The sequence below is a fragment of the Alligator sinensis genome, unplaced genomic scaffold (assembly GCF_000455745.1).
Source record: "Alligator sinensis unplaced genomic scaffold, ASM45574v1 scaffold2515_1, whole genome shotgun sequence".
Lineage (NCBI taxonomy): Eukaryota > Metazoa > Chordata > Crocodylia > Alligatoridae > Alligator > Alligator sinensis.
Genome location: NW_005843587.1, coordinates 72,240 through 85,625, shown reverse-complemented (window position 1 = coordinate 85,625; position 13,386 = coordinate 72,240). Strand labels below are relative to the sequence as shown.

Genomic DNA, 13,386 nt, shown 5'->3' with positions numbered 1-13,386 from the left:
CTCTTAGTGCCTGGAAGAGTTACACCAGTGACTTTAAACTGGAAGAAAGGCAAAGATCATGAACAGTGGCTGACTATTAGAATGATGTACCCTCGGATGCAATGGATTCCCTTTCACCTGACATCAGTAGATGAGAAGCAGGTGACTCACACAGCAGCTCAGCTGTAAGTTATCTGCTAATTGGAGGGATCTCCAACAAGTGTCTCTGACATTTGCTAGGCAAGTGGTCAGACTGGGTTATCCTAGAGGGCCTTTCTGGATGTAACATCTATGCAGAGATTGCTGCAGGAACTCAATGTATTAGGGTCCAGAATTGTAGTGAAATATCACCCTGGATTGGTTGAACCACCTGCCCCCCCCCTCCCCCCCTTCTTATAATACACGAGGAGAAATTGCCTCCTTACTTCTTCCTATTCCTGCCCATCAATTCAGAGGAGGCTGAATAAAATGTGGCCAATCACTGATTCCCAGTGATCAGCTATGGGCCAAGCCCTTGGCCATGAACCTTTCACTTGCATTTTTGACACCTGGGATTTCAAAGGGGTTTCTCATTCAAGAGCTACATAGGCCCTGCCTTGCTGAACTTTTACACACAAATGGGATCGAGCAAAACTATTGTAGCATGACCACACACAGTCCCACCCTCCCCATCAGGGTAGTCACCCTTCAGCCAAGAATGTTAGGCCTTAAGTGGAATATTGGCTTTGTGCATGCTCCTGCCCCGACAAACCCCATTGTAAATGCTGACCTACAGAACTGAGAGGCTCAAAATCGCAATGAAATGGAAAGGGATTCAGATGCTCAACTCTGGAGAGTTCCTTGGAGAATCTCCTTTCCCCATTCCTATGAAGTCTTGGGAGTTAGGGCATTTAAACCCTTTGGGCAGCTTTCAGAAAGGCAGTCTGTGTTGTCGAGCAGGAAAAAATAAAAGCAGAACAGACCGGAAAATATTCTTCGAAAGGGGAAAGTGAAATTAGAGAGGGGTGCAGAGCCCCACCTCGCTTTTGGAATAAGAACTGTGCTCAGCTGGTTAGGCTGGCCGTGTGTGAAGGAGCTAGCAGTAGTTTGCGGGAAGGCGCTGCCCCCTAGCGGCCGTTTCGTTTTATGTCCACAACTTCCGGATTAAACACACACGTGGCTGCTGTTCGTTGGGTCGGGAGTAGTCCAGCCCTGCTATACAACACACCGCATCCTCCTCGGAGAGCTAAATACACTCCAAGAAAACCAACCTGGCTGTGGTTGCGCGTTAAGATTGTCACATCTTAATGGATTAAAATATTCACCTTCAAACGAGAAATCGCAGTCTGCGGAATAGAGAGATGGCTAGCTCTGTCAGGTTGAAAAAAGGTTAAAGAAAGGTCAGGGAGAGCACTTTATATATACTCATACACAAATAAATATATATGGAAGAGGAAATATGTTATATATAAATGATTATATAAATATATATTTATTTAAGGGGAAGGTATAAAGGCAGGAGAGTTACTAAGACAAGGGCATTTATCAGATCAGTTAAAGGAAACAGGCAAGTTAACACCCAAAAGGATACTGAAGTAAACAACGAGTCCAGGTAGTCTGGAAAAAAACCCCAAAACTCCACAGCAAATTTAACACAGCCCAATCTGTGGAAGATATCTTATTCTGCAACTTCACTTTCAAATTGCGTTTTAAAACTTTGATTTGTGGGATGTTTTATTTTGCTGAAGGACAGCTACACTGAAGTCCATGAAATATTTTCCATTCTAGCCGCAGGCAGCGGGATGCGATAGCGAGAGAAAATGGAGATTGAGCGGGGGTGCGGGGAGCAGTGAGGCAGCATACAGCTGTGTATAGCCATGAAGAGAAAGAGTATTTCGTCCCTTGCTCTGCCCTGACGGGCCTCCACACATCTCCGCAGACCGACGGTTCAAAGCTGTCAGGGTCAGGCGTGTAGACGCCGGGGTGGCGACGGAGGGGAAGGAGTGCGGCGACGTTGCAGGAGGGCGAGGAGGGCGTGGGTTTAGGGAGAGAGGCGGTAAAATGCATGTGCCTGGGGACATAGAGACAGAGAGGCTCTTCCCACTCCCTCGCGGGAACTGAGGCCACGTAGTTTCGCTGCTACATCGCGGCCATTTCCCGTCACAGCCCGGTCACTCCCGCCCCCGTCACTTCCCGCGGGTTTCCGCACATGGCGGTCCCTCGGGGAGAGCTGCGGCCGGAGCGCGCTCCTACCGCGGGGCGTCCTCTGTAGTCAGACGAGCGCCCGCCGGGTGCAGCACAAGCCGGCGCTTACCGGGCGGGCCCGACCCGAGCCCGCGAGGACCGGCTTTCCGTGATCTGAAGAAGCACCCGCAGACCCTGCTGAAATCTGCTTACCTAGGGGGACGGACGGGACGGGGAATCCTCTGTGGAGCCGCCCCGCGGTTACCCGCAGCCGTAGACCAGCTCCGAGAATCAGTACACGGGGTGCTCTTTACAGCTCAGTGCGGCGCTCCCTGCTCGGTGACCTCGGTCTCTAGCCGCAGGAAAGGGACGGAGAATCCCGGTCTGGGGACGACAATAAAAAGGCTGCTGAGGGAAGAGACCCAAAAACTTCCCGGCCACAGGATGGGCGCAGTCCCGGCCTCCACCATTGCACTGATAATGGTTTGGGGTGAGTCGCCACGCGCATTTTTCAGTCTCTCTCACTCTCCCCACGAAACCTACAGCCCATCTTCAGTACCAAGCGACCCCGGAGCCACCCGTTCCTGTCCACTGTCCTTACTCTGGGGGTGTCTGTCTGCCTAGCGACCCTCCCCACCTTTCTCGTTTTCTCTTCCTGGCTCCTTTCATCCCGATTGTTCTTTGAACGAGGCGTGAGTTTGTGCATGGGGAGAGGAGGAATTCAGGACATTTAGGAGTCTCTCTGGCCCCATCACTCCATGCTCCCCGTCTTTTCCTTTTCCAGGTGCCCTGGGAACAGCTCAGATCCTGCAGCCCCGCTCGGCAGAGGCGCTGGAGGGAGCTCCGCTCAACCTCACCTGTGACCACTCCTCAATCACCATGAGGGACTCTATCCACTGGTACCGGCAGTTCCCCAACCGCGGACCCCAATTCATTGTGTCCGGAGTCAAGGACTTTGTCCAAGTCTCCGACCCGGAGGGCGCTCTGCACATCTCGGCGGACAGAAAATCCAGCCGCCTGGCTCTCCGCGCAGCCGGGCGGGGGGACGCGGCCGTGTATTACTGCGCTGTGAGCGACACGGTGCGACAGCCTGAGCCTGCCCCGGGCTAAAACCCCCGCAGCGGGGCGGAGCATGTGTGTGTGTGTGTGGTGTGGGGCAGGGGCAAGAGGAATCGGGCCGGAGTCGGCGAGGAAAGCGACGAGAGCAGGGTTGGAGAGGGGCTGTGAGTCAAGCTGCACGTTACAGTGTGCCAGATGATACAGATTAGCAGTCCTCCTTTTCCCCCAGTGGCCAGCCCCAGGCATGTGTCTGCCCAGCAGACAAAGGTGTGTAATGGTCCTATGGGCAGGCAGGGCAAGGGCAGCGACGGTGGAGGGACACCGATGCCAGCTGAGTCTGTGTCTTTAGTCCCAGATAGACGGTGAGATGAATCACTTTGTTCTCACCACTGTGGGTACCTGTGCAAGCAAAATCAAAGCCAGTCTGTGAAAGCCACCTATCGGATCTAGCTAGACCCTTTCTTATGTGTGTGCACACCACCTGCACATGTGCATGTGCACTTGGGACAGGGCAATACCAGTGCGTGAGGAGCCCATGATGGCAGAGAACTGGTCAGGAGTGAGAGGCCCAGAGGATCTCAGCAGAACTGTGTCTCAGGATGCAGTAGTGATTGAGGTGCCCTTGAGGTCCCAACCAGTCTCTCTGGGGAAAGACATCTTCCCAGTGCCCAGTCTGGGGAGAAGAATCTGACCCTGACCCTGTGAGCAAGTTCACCAGCCTGGCATGTTTTTTTTTTCCCACTAGCTCAAAGTGCAGCCCATGCCCCTGTTTCCTTCCTCCAGCTGTGGCCAAAATGTAACACGTGAGAGGTGCCCAACTCCCCCTGGCTGTGAATGCCTAACTCTCCTTGCTGCCTTTGAGTCTTCTTCTTGCAGTTGGTTGGAGGGATACTCTTTCCGATGAAATGCTATGATCAAAGGAAAGAATGGTCAGGGTGGACAAAGCTAGAGGAGAAGGCTGTTTCCTGCATTTTCCCAGTTCCTGAGGGAATGAACAAGGGAATGGTTATAGGGAGACCTTTTGTGGATAAACAGGAAGTTTGATCACTGAACTAAGAGAACCTGATTGCCAGGAGTCAAAGAGAGGAGATGGGGACAGAGGCAAAGAAACACTGCTCATTAGAGAAAGGCAGAACAAAGGAACAGAGGAGACATAAGATCAGTTTGACACTGGCAAAGAAGTGAATTTCTTGGCTGCACCATGTGGACTCTCTCCCTTTTGCTATTTGCCTGTGGCAGGTAGGATCTTCCAGCCATGCTGCCACATTTCCATGGTGGACAAAAATGTGCAGATCCCCCCCAGGAGGGATGTGTCCTTCCTTCCTCATTCTCTGCCTCTCCTCTCATAGGAGCTTCAGGATAGGCCTTCTCCCAGGTTTTCCAGCCATCCTGGATCATGTCTTTGGAAGAAGAAAGATTCCTGATCCCATGCAGTCACATCACTGCTCACTAAACATTGCTCCGGTACCAGCATCCCTGCAAGGGCCATGGGGTTCTGAGCTTTCTGGGGAGGGGGTAGGAAGGCTCCTTGCCTGCAGGGAAATTCATAGTGACTGTGGACAAGTCCTCCCGCTCTGCTAACCTCACTAGACACAGAGTGAGACTGAGAGACACTCTATTACTGTGCCCTGAGGGACATGGTGATGGGGGCTGTGGGATCAGCTGCACAAATCCCTCTACCTGGCTTTTTCCTGCCATCTGCTTCCAGTGAACTCATTTGCCTCCCCCTTTACCAGCGCATGGAGAGGTTGTTACACGAGCCTGGAATTCCTGCCCCCCCTATCCCCCAACAGCTCCAGTGCAGATTTACACCAACAGCTGGCCCACATGTTTCTGTCTGTACAGCAGCTGCTGTTTCAGGCAGCCATGTATTTTCATGCCTGTACCTTCACCCAGTTCACTGCAGACAGGAGGGCTAGAAGGTTTTGAGATCTGCAGAATCTCCCTAAGGCTTTCAGGCTGGGATTTTTCAGAAGACCTGACAAGACTTAACACCCACTCTACCCCAACCAAGGCCACCATCCTATGACTGACTACTCCAGTTTCTTTGAAAACTCTTGCTCCTATTTGCTGGCCCTGCATTACCAGCAAAGTGTCACAAGATGGCAAGCAATGCGTGAATGAAAGCTTGATCTCCCTTTGCAAAGTCTGTTGTTGAGCAGCCTCAGGCTTGGGGATGTAGGCCACAAGCTGAGCCTTGGTGCTATGGGGACCCTGCCCTTGGATGAGGCTCATCCTATAGCTCTCCCCTATGGGGTTCTTGCACAATGCTCTGACTCCAGGGGCCCATTATCCCAGTGTCCTCAATGGAAAATATGAGAAGCCCAGTGCTTCTAATTGCTCCCTCTGTTCAGGTTTCATCACAGGAGGGAGACATTGCCCAAGGAAGAATCTTTCAGAGACCTTCTTCAAAAGCTTCATAAAGGCTCCTGCAGATGGTTAAAAGGCCCAGCATCACTACAGGGGCTCTGCATTAGTGCTGTGCATAGATCCTCCACTTGAGAGGTGGGAGTAGCCTGCTGCCTTGGTCCAGACAGCTGAGCTAAGGTCAGTGTCATAGAGGGAGAAGGGGCTGGTTGGAATCCAGGGTCTGATTTGCTGTCTCAGTGTGGATCAATAGGAGAGTGAGCTGTTTGCAGCCCAGAGACTGTGTCACTCTCTACCAACACAGAGAGTTTAAGACACTGGAGTATCCCATGGGTGTATTCCTCACCCTGCCTGTCTGCCTCTGTTGCTCTTTTCCTGTGTTCTTCATTCCTTCTTTCCTATGCAGTCTTGATGTATTGTTCTATGGATCTGCCTCCCTACCTACCTACCTGTCTGTCTGTCTGTCTGTCTGTCTGCCTAGGTGTCACGGTAACAGAGAAGCTAAGGCACCTTGCTGCCATCCAAGCGTAGTTCTGGGGTCACCCCTTCTCTTGACTATTCTCTTTGCACGCACCATCCACAACTCTCTTCTGTGGATAAGGGCATGAAGCACATTTTATAGATTTTCTTCTTTCCATCTTGCACATTCCTGGTGAAGTAGATGATAGTGAAGTTCCTGTTCCAACTTCTGGTCCTTTGGTTTCTTCCTGTTGATTTCAGTTGTGTTCCCTGATCCCAGAAATGAAATGGTGATGTAAGAACCTGAATAATAGAACCAAAGAGTACAGCACAGAAACAGGGAGATGTAAATGTATCCCTATTCTACTCTGCTTCACCAAATGTATACTTATTAAAAAGTTTCACTCACTCAAACTGAGCTATGTGAGAAGCAAAGGGATAAAAGCTAGAAACTCTGATGACTTCTTAAACCTGTGAACCTTGTTGCATGATCTCTGTGCCTCCAGGAAGGACTCCACTTCCCATGGAAAGTAAGAATGACACCATGATGGTATCTGAATTTATCCTCCTAGGGATCCCCAATACCAGAGGCCAGGAGACCATCCTCTTCATTGTCTTCCTCAGCTTCTACCTCTGCACCCTGCTGGGGAACCTGCTAATCCTCGCAGCTATCCTTTCTGACTCACGCCTCCACACCCCTATGTACTTTTTCCTCCTCAATCTGTCCATTGTGGACCTAGGGTTCTCCTCTATCAGCACCCCCAAGCTGTTGGCCAACCTCTGGGCCAAGAGCAGAACCATTTCCCTGGGGGGATGCATGTCCCAAGTCTTCTTCTACCACTTCCTGGGCAGCACAGAATGCCTGCTCTACACCGTCATGGCGTATGACCGGTACGTGGCCATCTGCCACCCGCTGCGCTACCTTCTCATCATGAACTGGAGGGTGTGTGCTGTCCTGGTTGCTGGCACTTGGTTCACCAGTTCTTTCCATGCTACCATCCTCACCAGCTTGACCTTCACACTGCCCTACTGCCGCTCCAATGTGGTAGACTATTTCTTATGCGACATCTTCCCTGTGGTCAAGCTTGCCTGTGCTGACACATACATCATTGAGACAGTAAGCTTCACCAACATTGGTGTGGTGCCAATGACCTGCTTTGTCCTCATCCTCCTGTCATACATCAGGATCGCTGCCTCTGTGGTGCAGATGCAGAATGATGAGAGCCGGCGGAAAGCAGCGTCAACCTGCGCCTCCCACCTGACAGTGGTGTGCTTCTTTTTTGGGCCATGTGCTCTCCTCTACACCCAGCCATCTCTGAGTGATGTGCTGGCTACCCCCATTCAGATCTTTTGTAATGTGGTGACACCAATGGTGAACCCCACAGTCTATACCCTGCGGAATAAGGAAGTCCAGGCAGCATTCAGGAAAATGAGAGGTGGCTAGAATAGCCCTGTAAAAATTGGGAGCATATATGAGCTGTGTGTACCTTTCCCATAGCCTCCTGAGAATTAATGTATAGGTAGACAAGAGAAGATTTTGGAGGCAGAAAGGACTAGTAAGCATCCAAGTTGCTTAGCCTTGTTCACATTTGTATTTTTTTATGTCTTTGCTGATAGGGATGCATAAAAATCTCTCCAGTGATATCAACAGGAGACATAGAGGTGGACATAAAAGCGATGTGGTTATGTCTGTAGTTATGAAGTGAAAAATTCCAGAGAGTGCACAGAGGTCAGGCACTTACCCACATCAACCTGTCTGTGAGAAGAGTCCTTAAATATGCCCTAACCTTGTAGTAAGGGAGAGTTAAACCGAGGAAGTCCAGCCTTCCACAGACAGCTGATGCCGGGTAAATTGCCACATGCTTTAAACTCACTATGATTTCTATGTCCGTCTCTTCAGGAAAAAAACATATTTGGAGAAGAGGTTACTTTAGGCTTAAGGAAGTTTTTGGGTCAACTGAATTATACCAGGGTTTGGGGGTTATGGGTAATGCCAATGGAGTGCTACTGTGGGGTTAGACAGGAAGACAGCAGAAGGACATCCATGAAGATTTGGGTGGAAATACTTTTGGATGAGGAAGGATTTTGGAAGTATTATATTACATTTCAGACATAAGGCTGGAGCTCAAGAATAGGTCTGGCTATAAAAGCAAGAGTTCCTTTTCAAAACAGTGTCAATGGCTATAAATTTGGTTTTCATTACACATTGGAACTAAGCCAAGATTTTTTTTAACCTTCTCATAAAGAGGCAAGAGAAATATACATCTCACAGCAGGGGCAGATCCAGTCGTGGCTCGGCAATGTAGATACAGTATCCCTTTTGCTGCTGCTGCTGCTAGTGCACCTGAACAGGTACAGAGGGAGCCCCAGAACCACCCCTGCTCCAGCCATGGGCTTGGCTGCACAGGGCTCCAGGCTCAGCAAGAGATGGCAGAAGTGGTGGCACACAACTTCCACCCTCCAGGGACTTCTCCCTGCCATCCTCCTCTGCATGCATCTCCTCCGGACCTGCGAGTGACTATTCATGGATGATCTAGGCACCTGGAAAGCCCCAGAGCTGCTCCTTCCCCATGCTGCAGGGAGCAGCTGTGGGGAGTGCTGGGCTCACCTGCGGGAGCAGCAGCAACAGCTTGCAGATTCTTCCTTCCAGTGAGTGCCTCTGGCCACTGGGAGAAACCTGAGGCAGGAGTAGGGAGTGGGGACAGGAAAGGGGGCCAAGGGAACAGAGGCTGCAAGAAGGAACCTGTGTGAAGACACCCATTTCCTTGGCTGAGACAAGCTCCCCACACAGCTGCTCCCTGCAGCCCTTGCCTGGAGTTGAGAAGGAGCAGATCTGCTTTGCACTGCCCCCAAGTTAGCTGGCAAAGTGGCAGTAGTGTTGGGGGGTGGGATTCCCTCCTGCTTCATGTGCCTGTTCCCTGCCTGGCTCCCTGGCATTCGCCATAGCTTCCCAAGGCAACAAGCAATCCAGGGACACTAAACAGCAATAAGAGGGTAAGGAAAATAGCGGGGTTATAATATTCATTAATTGGTGCTGAGAATTGTAAAAGCTCAGGGTGCCTACATTTAAAGAGCCCCACTAGAATTCTTTACAACTCCCTGATGTATGTTGAAACTGTCCAGACAAGGACTCTGCAAATCTGGATTGAGTTGCAGGCTTTGCCACATGCTCCCTCTTTGACCTTGTGTATGTCACTAATTTGCAATTCATTATTCCCAGGTGTTGGATGCGGTAATTGCCTCCTGTGTTTCTTTCATCTATATGTGCTTCAGGTAGGATGGCTTGCTACTATGTGTCCATGGGGTGACCAGCTCAGTGTGCTCCTCATCTCAGTTCCACCGTCTGGTACAAAATCAATGCCAAAAATGTCAATGGCACGCAATACAGGCTCAGGTGTTTGGAACCATGATGCAAGGAAGTGAAGTAATGGAAACCAAGAGCTCCCTGCAGTCCCAGTACACAGAACAGCAAGAGGAGCTCCCCTGGGTAGTCATTAGAAACATGGACATTTTAATTAATGCCTAGAGACAAACTGGGATAACACACCTAATTATGACTGTTGCCTTTGCCAATTAATCCTATCCCCCAAATTAATCTTCTCCCAGAGGAATAGCAAGAAATCATTATGATAAGAGGTATTGCAATGGGCTTAATAAGGCTGGTGTCTTAAAGCTGTCTGGCACCAGAACAGGAAGTGAACTGAGAAGGGCATTGTGGGGGAAAAACTATATCCTCTCTTATCCTCCCTCATGCTGCTTTCTGTATTTCACAGTGGTGTAACATCAGGGTGTCACCCTCAATTAATCAAATGTTAATTCAGGACATGGAAGGGCAATTGTGGTTCAGTGAACTGGACGCTTTCTCTTTCAACATTTTTCACCATAAACAAGCAGAGCCTCAAGGCAGCCAAGGTCAGGAACCAGATCCAAACAGTTTGCAACAGCACCCTAACAAACCTCAACCACGTAGCCACTACCCATGCTTTTCCCTGCTCTTTAACACGGTAAGTGGCTGGCCAGCCCACCATGTCCCAGGGAGAGAGTAGAGCCTAATACACTGATGTAGGGCCACTGTTGAAGTGGAACTATTCTTAGGAATACCTCGGTCCTAGGTTCAAGGCTGTAGTCTGGACACACAAAAGTTAATGGATATCATTCAGACAATATCAGCTGGATATGACACCTCAATGGTTCACCACTTCTTCATATGAGCGGTGAATTCAGGCAGCTGACTTGAGTAGAGTGACACTGATTTGCTGCCTTTGGGGATTCCCACACTGTAGAATACTATGTACGCCAGGTAGTGTGACCTGAGCCATTGACTTTAATAGAGTAACAGTGGTTTACCCCATTAGGTCTCATGACCCAAATAACCATGTCAGCATTGCCAGGAAGGTGTAAAATCAGTTCTGGCCCCAAATACTTTACAGTTTAAACAGAGAAAGGGAGCAGCTGCATCCCCATATTAGAGACAGGACATTAAAGCACACACAGAGCAAGTGACTTGCCTGATGTCCATAGTGAGTGTTTGGAAGAAACCTGCCTTCCCGAGTCTTAGTCCTGTGCCTTAACTATAGACCCATCCTGTCCTACTGATCACTGTACAGTATTTGGGGGATACAAAAACACCTAGGAATCCTAGTCCAGGTTTGTGCCTCTTCTCCACAATGTGCTTCACATATTCTAAGAAACAGGGCATACACCAAAGAGCACAGAGTCTAATTTGAGGCAAAATACAACAAGCAAGTATGAAAAAGTCAAAGAAGGTAGGTTACCAACAAAGAAAGAGGCCCATGTGGTAAGCAGGTAGCTTTACTGTATGAGCTGAAGGGGTTGGATGATCCCAAGGGTTGGGATACAGGACAGGATGGACCATAGGTCCAGCACAGGTTGGCAATAGCTATTATCCTAACACTATGTGCATTTTTCTCTCCATTGCATTGACTTTTTCTATGAGTCTGAAGGTCTGCAGAGGTTGTTGTTGATCTTTTTTTTTTTTTTCACTGTCTTACCACGTTTGTAGCAATGCCTATGATGCCTAGGCATGGACCAGAAACCCACTGTGAAAGGCACAGAGCAAAGTAAAGGTCCCTGCCCCTTTGCATCAAACCATTGATTTTTTTCTCTTTCACTAATGGTGCTCAACCTCCTGCCTGTGGGCCAAATCCAGCCTGTGGAGCTGTATCATTTGTCACATGGAGCTTGCAACACATCAAGAAATTTGGTGGTAGAAGGGTGGCAGCATTAATTGCCACAGCCTCCAGAGCTAATCTATAGCCGGATCCAGCACATGGGGCCAGGAGTTGTACTGGATTGCACCCATGGACTGCTGCCATGCACCACCCTGACTCTGGAAATGGCCCATGGGATCTGTTCTGTGGACTGGCCTTGCACCCTTCACCTAGCCTGCAGGGCCACAAGGTTGAACATTGCTGCTTTACACTAATCCCAGGCAGCATCCCTAGACCTATTTCTGTGGGACCTGCTCCTTGGAGTGCCTTGGCCCTCTAGGTCAGGGGTGTTAGATATACAGATATGTGGCTGCAGGACCTGACCTCCAGTGCTGCCATTGGGTCCAGGGTTGACTAATACAGTGCACACCAGAACAGCCCCATGAATGAGGCCAAGGTCACACAGCATACATGGTGCCTGCTGTGGTCAGTCTGGGACTCATGCTGTACATGGTGCCTATTCCAGTCGGTCCAGAACCTGTACTACACATGGTGCCCCCAGCCCCACCACACCAGGAAGGATGCCACATGCAGCATGTGGCACAGTCAAAAACTGGCCAGGATGAATGTCACATGTGGTGGGCAGTGGGGGACCATGGCCCTAATGACATTCATCCATCCTCTGTGGCATTCATTCAGCCCATGGAGCCAGGGGAGTTTGACACCCCTGTTCATACCGTAAGGCAGACCAAGAACAGCATGAATGAAAAGCCTGCAGGTCTAAAGCTTTGTGAAAGATGCCAGAATGCATCAAAACATTTGGAATTATTCAAGCACATCCTGAGCTGGACCAAACCAGACAGTAGATAAGGAAAACATGTAGGGCAGCCTGTCAAAACCCAGCACCACAGATGCAAGTGGTGCATAGGAATGCTAGAATGAAATAAGTTAATAAATTAGCAAGTTGTAAGGTGCAGGGCACCAAGCATGATTGATCATGTGTGGACAATAATGCAGATTTAATGTAAATGCTTCTAATGTATTAAATGATGAAAACAGAAATTCACTTTGGTTTTGTGTGTAACCCTGAACTATCCATGCTGTCAGCCAATATGATCATCTTATTGACAGTATGAATACAGGATATACTAAGTTAACATTCACTGAATAGCTGCTAAATCCTCATTTGACCTGCACTGTAGTAGGACATAGCAGGTCCCTGGAGCCTTGGTCTGACACCAGGGGCCCATTATCCCAGTTTCCTCAGTGCAAAAACATGAGAAGCCCAGCGCTGTTAATTGCTCCTTCTGTTCAGGTTTCATCACAGGAGGGAGACATTGCCCAAGGAGGAATCTCCCAGAGACCTTCTGCAAAAACTCCATAAAGACTCCTGCAGTGTTAGACGGTTAAAGCTCCCAGCATCATTTTGGGGGTTTGATCTTTTAGACCCCCCTGTGTTTGGTTGGGGGGGGGGGGGGGCCGCGCATGGGTGGTGCTGCATCAGTGCTGTGTGTATAGATCCTCCTCTTGAAAGGTGGGAGCAGCCTGCTGCCTTGGTCCAGACAGCTGAGCTAAGGTCATAGAGGGACATGGGGCTAGTCAGGATCCAGGGTCTGATTTGCTGTTTCAGTGTGGATCAATAGGAGAGTGAGCTGTCTGCATCCCAGTGACTGTGACACTCTCTACCAACACAGAGTGTGTAAGACAGCGGAGTATCCCATGGGTGTATTCCTCACCCTGCCTGTCTGCCTCTGTTGTTCTTTTCCTGTCTTGTTTATGTGAAGAAATACCTCTCTCTCAATGTTCCTTCTAAGGAGCAGTGTTCCGTGAGCGCGCCATCTCGGTCCGTGAGTGCACCGGCTCAGTCCATGAGTGCACCACCTTGGTCCAGCGTGGGACACTTACTGAAGGGGGCCAGGGGCCGGAGGCTGGAGCTGGAAGCCGGGAGCCAGGACCAGAGGCCAGGGGCTGGAGCTGGAGCCAGGAGCCAGGGGCTGGAGATGGGGGCTGGAGGCTGAGGCTAGGGGCCAGCGGCTGGAGTCGCAGACCAGGGGCTTGGGCCAGGGGCTGGGAGCCAGGGCTGGAGCTGGGGACCAGGGGCTGGAGCCACAGCCCGGCACGGGCTCCCTGGCTCTAGGAAAGTGCTCTGCTCCCCCACATCAGGGCTGGGGAGGGGAGCTCTTCCCCG

At 50.2% G+C, this 13,386-nt stretch overlaps 1 protein-coding gene and 1 gene segment (V, D, J or C); both read left to right on the top strand.

Moving 5' to 3' along the window:
* The first annotated feature begins 2,586 nt into the window (after positions 1-2,586).
* Positions 2,587-3,252, top strand: LOC106723332. The segment is given in 2 exon segments: positions 2,587-2,632; positions 2,927-3,252. Coding segments are annotated over 2 exon segments (372 nt in total).
* A 3,298-nt stretch (positions 3,253-6,550) lies between these two features.
* Positions 6,551-7,471, top strand: LOC102374382 (olfactory receptor 958-like). The gene has a single exon (XM_006038977.1). The coding sequence runs from the start codon at positions 6,551-6,553 to the stop codon at positions 7,469-7,471; it is 921 nt and encodes a 306-aa protein (XP_006039039.1).
* Positions 7,472-13,386: the final 5,915 nt, after the last annotated feature.

Bases quoted from the DNA above. Each gene is read 5' to 3' on its own strand.
- LOC102374382 (XM_006038977.1), top strand. From the start codon at position 6,551: ATGGAAAGTAAGAATGACACCATGATGGTATCTGAATTTATCCTCCTA.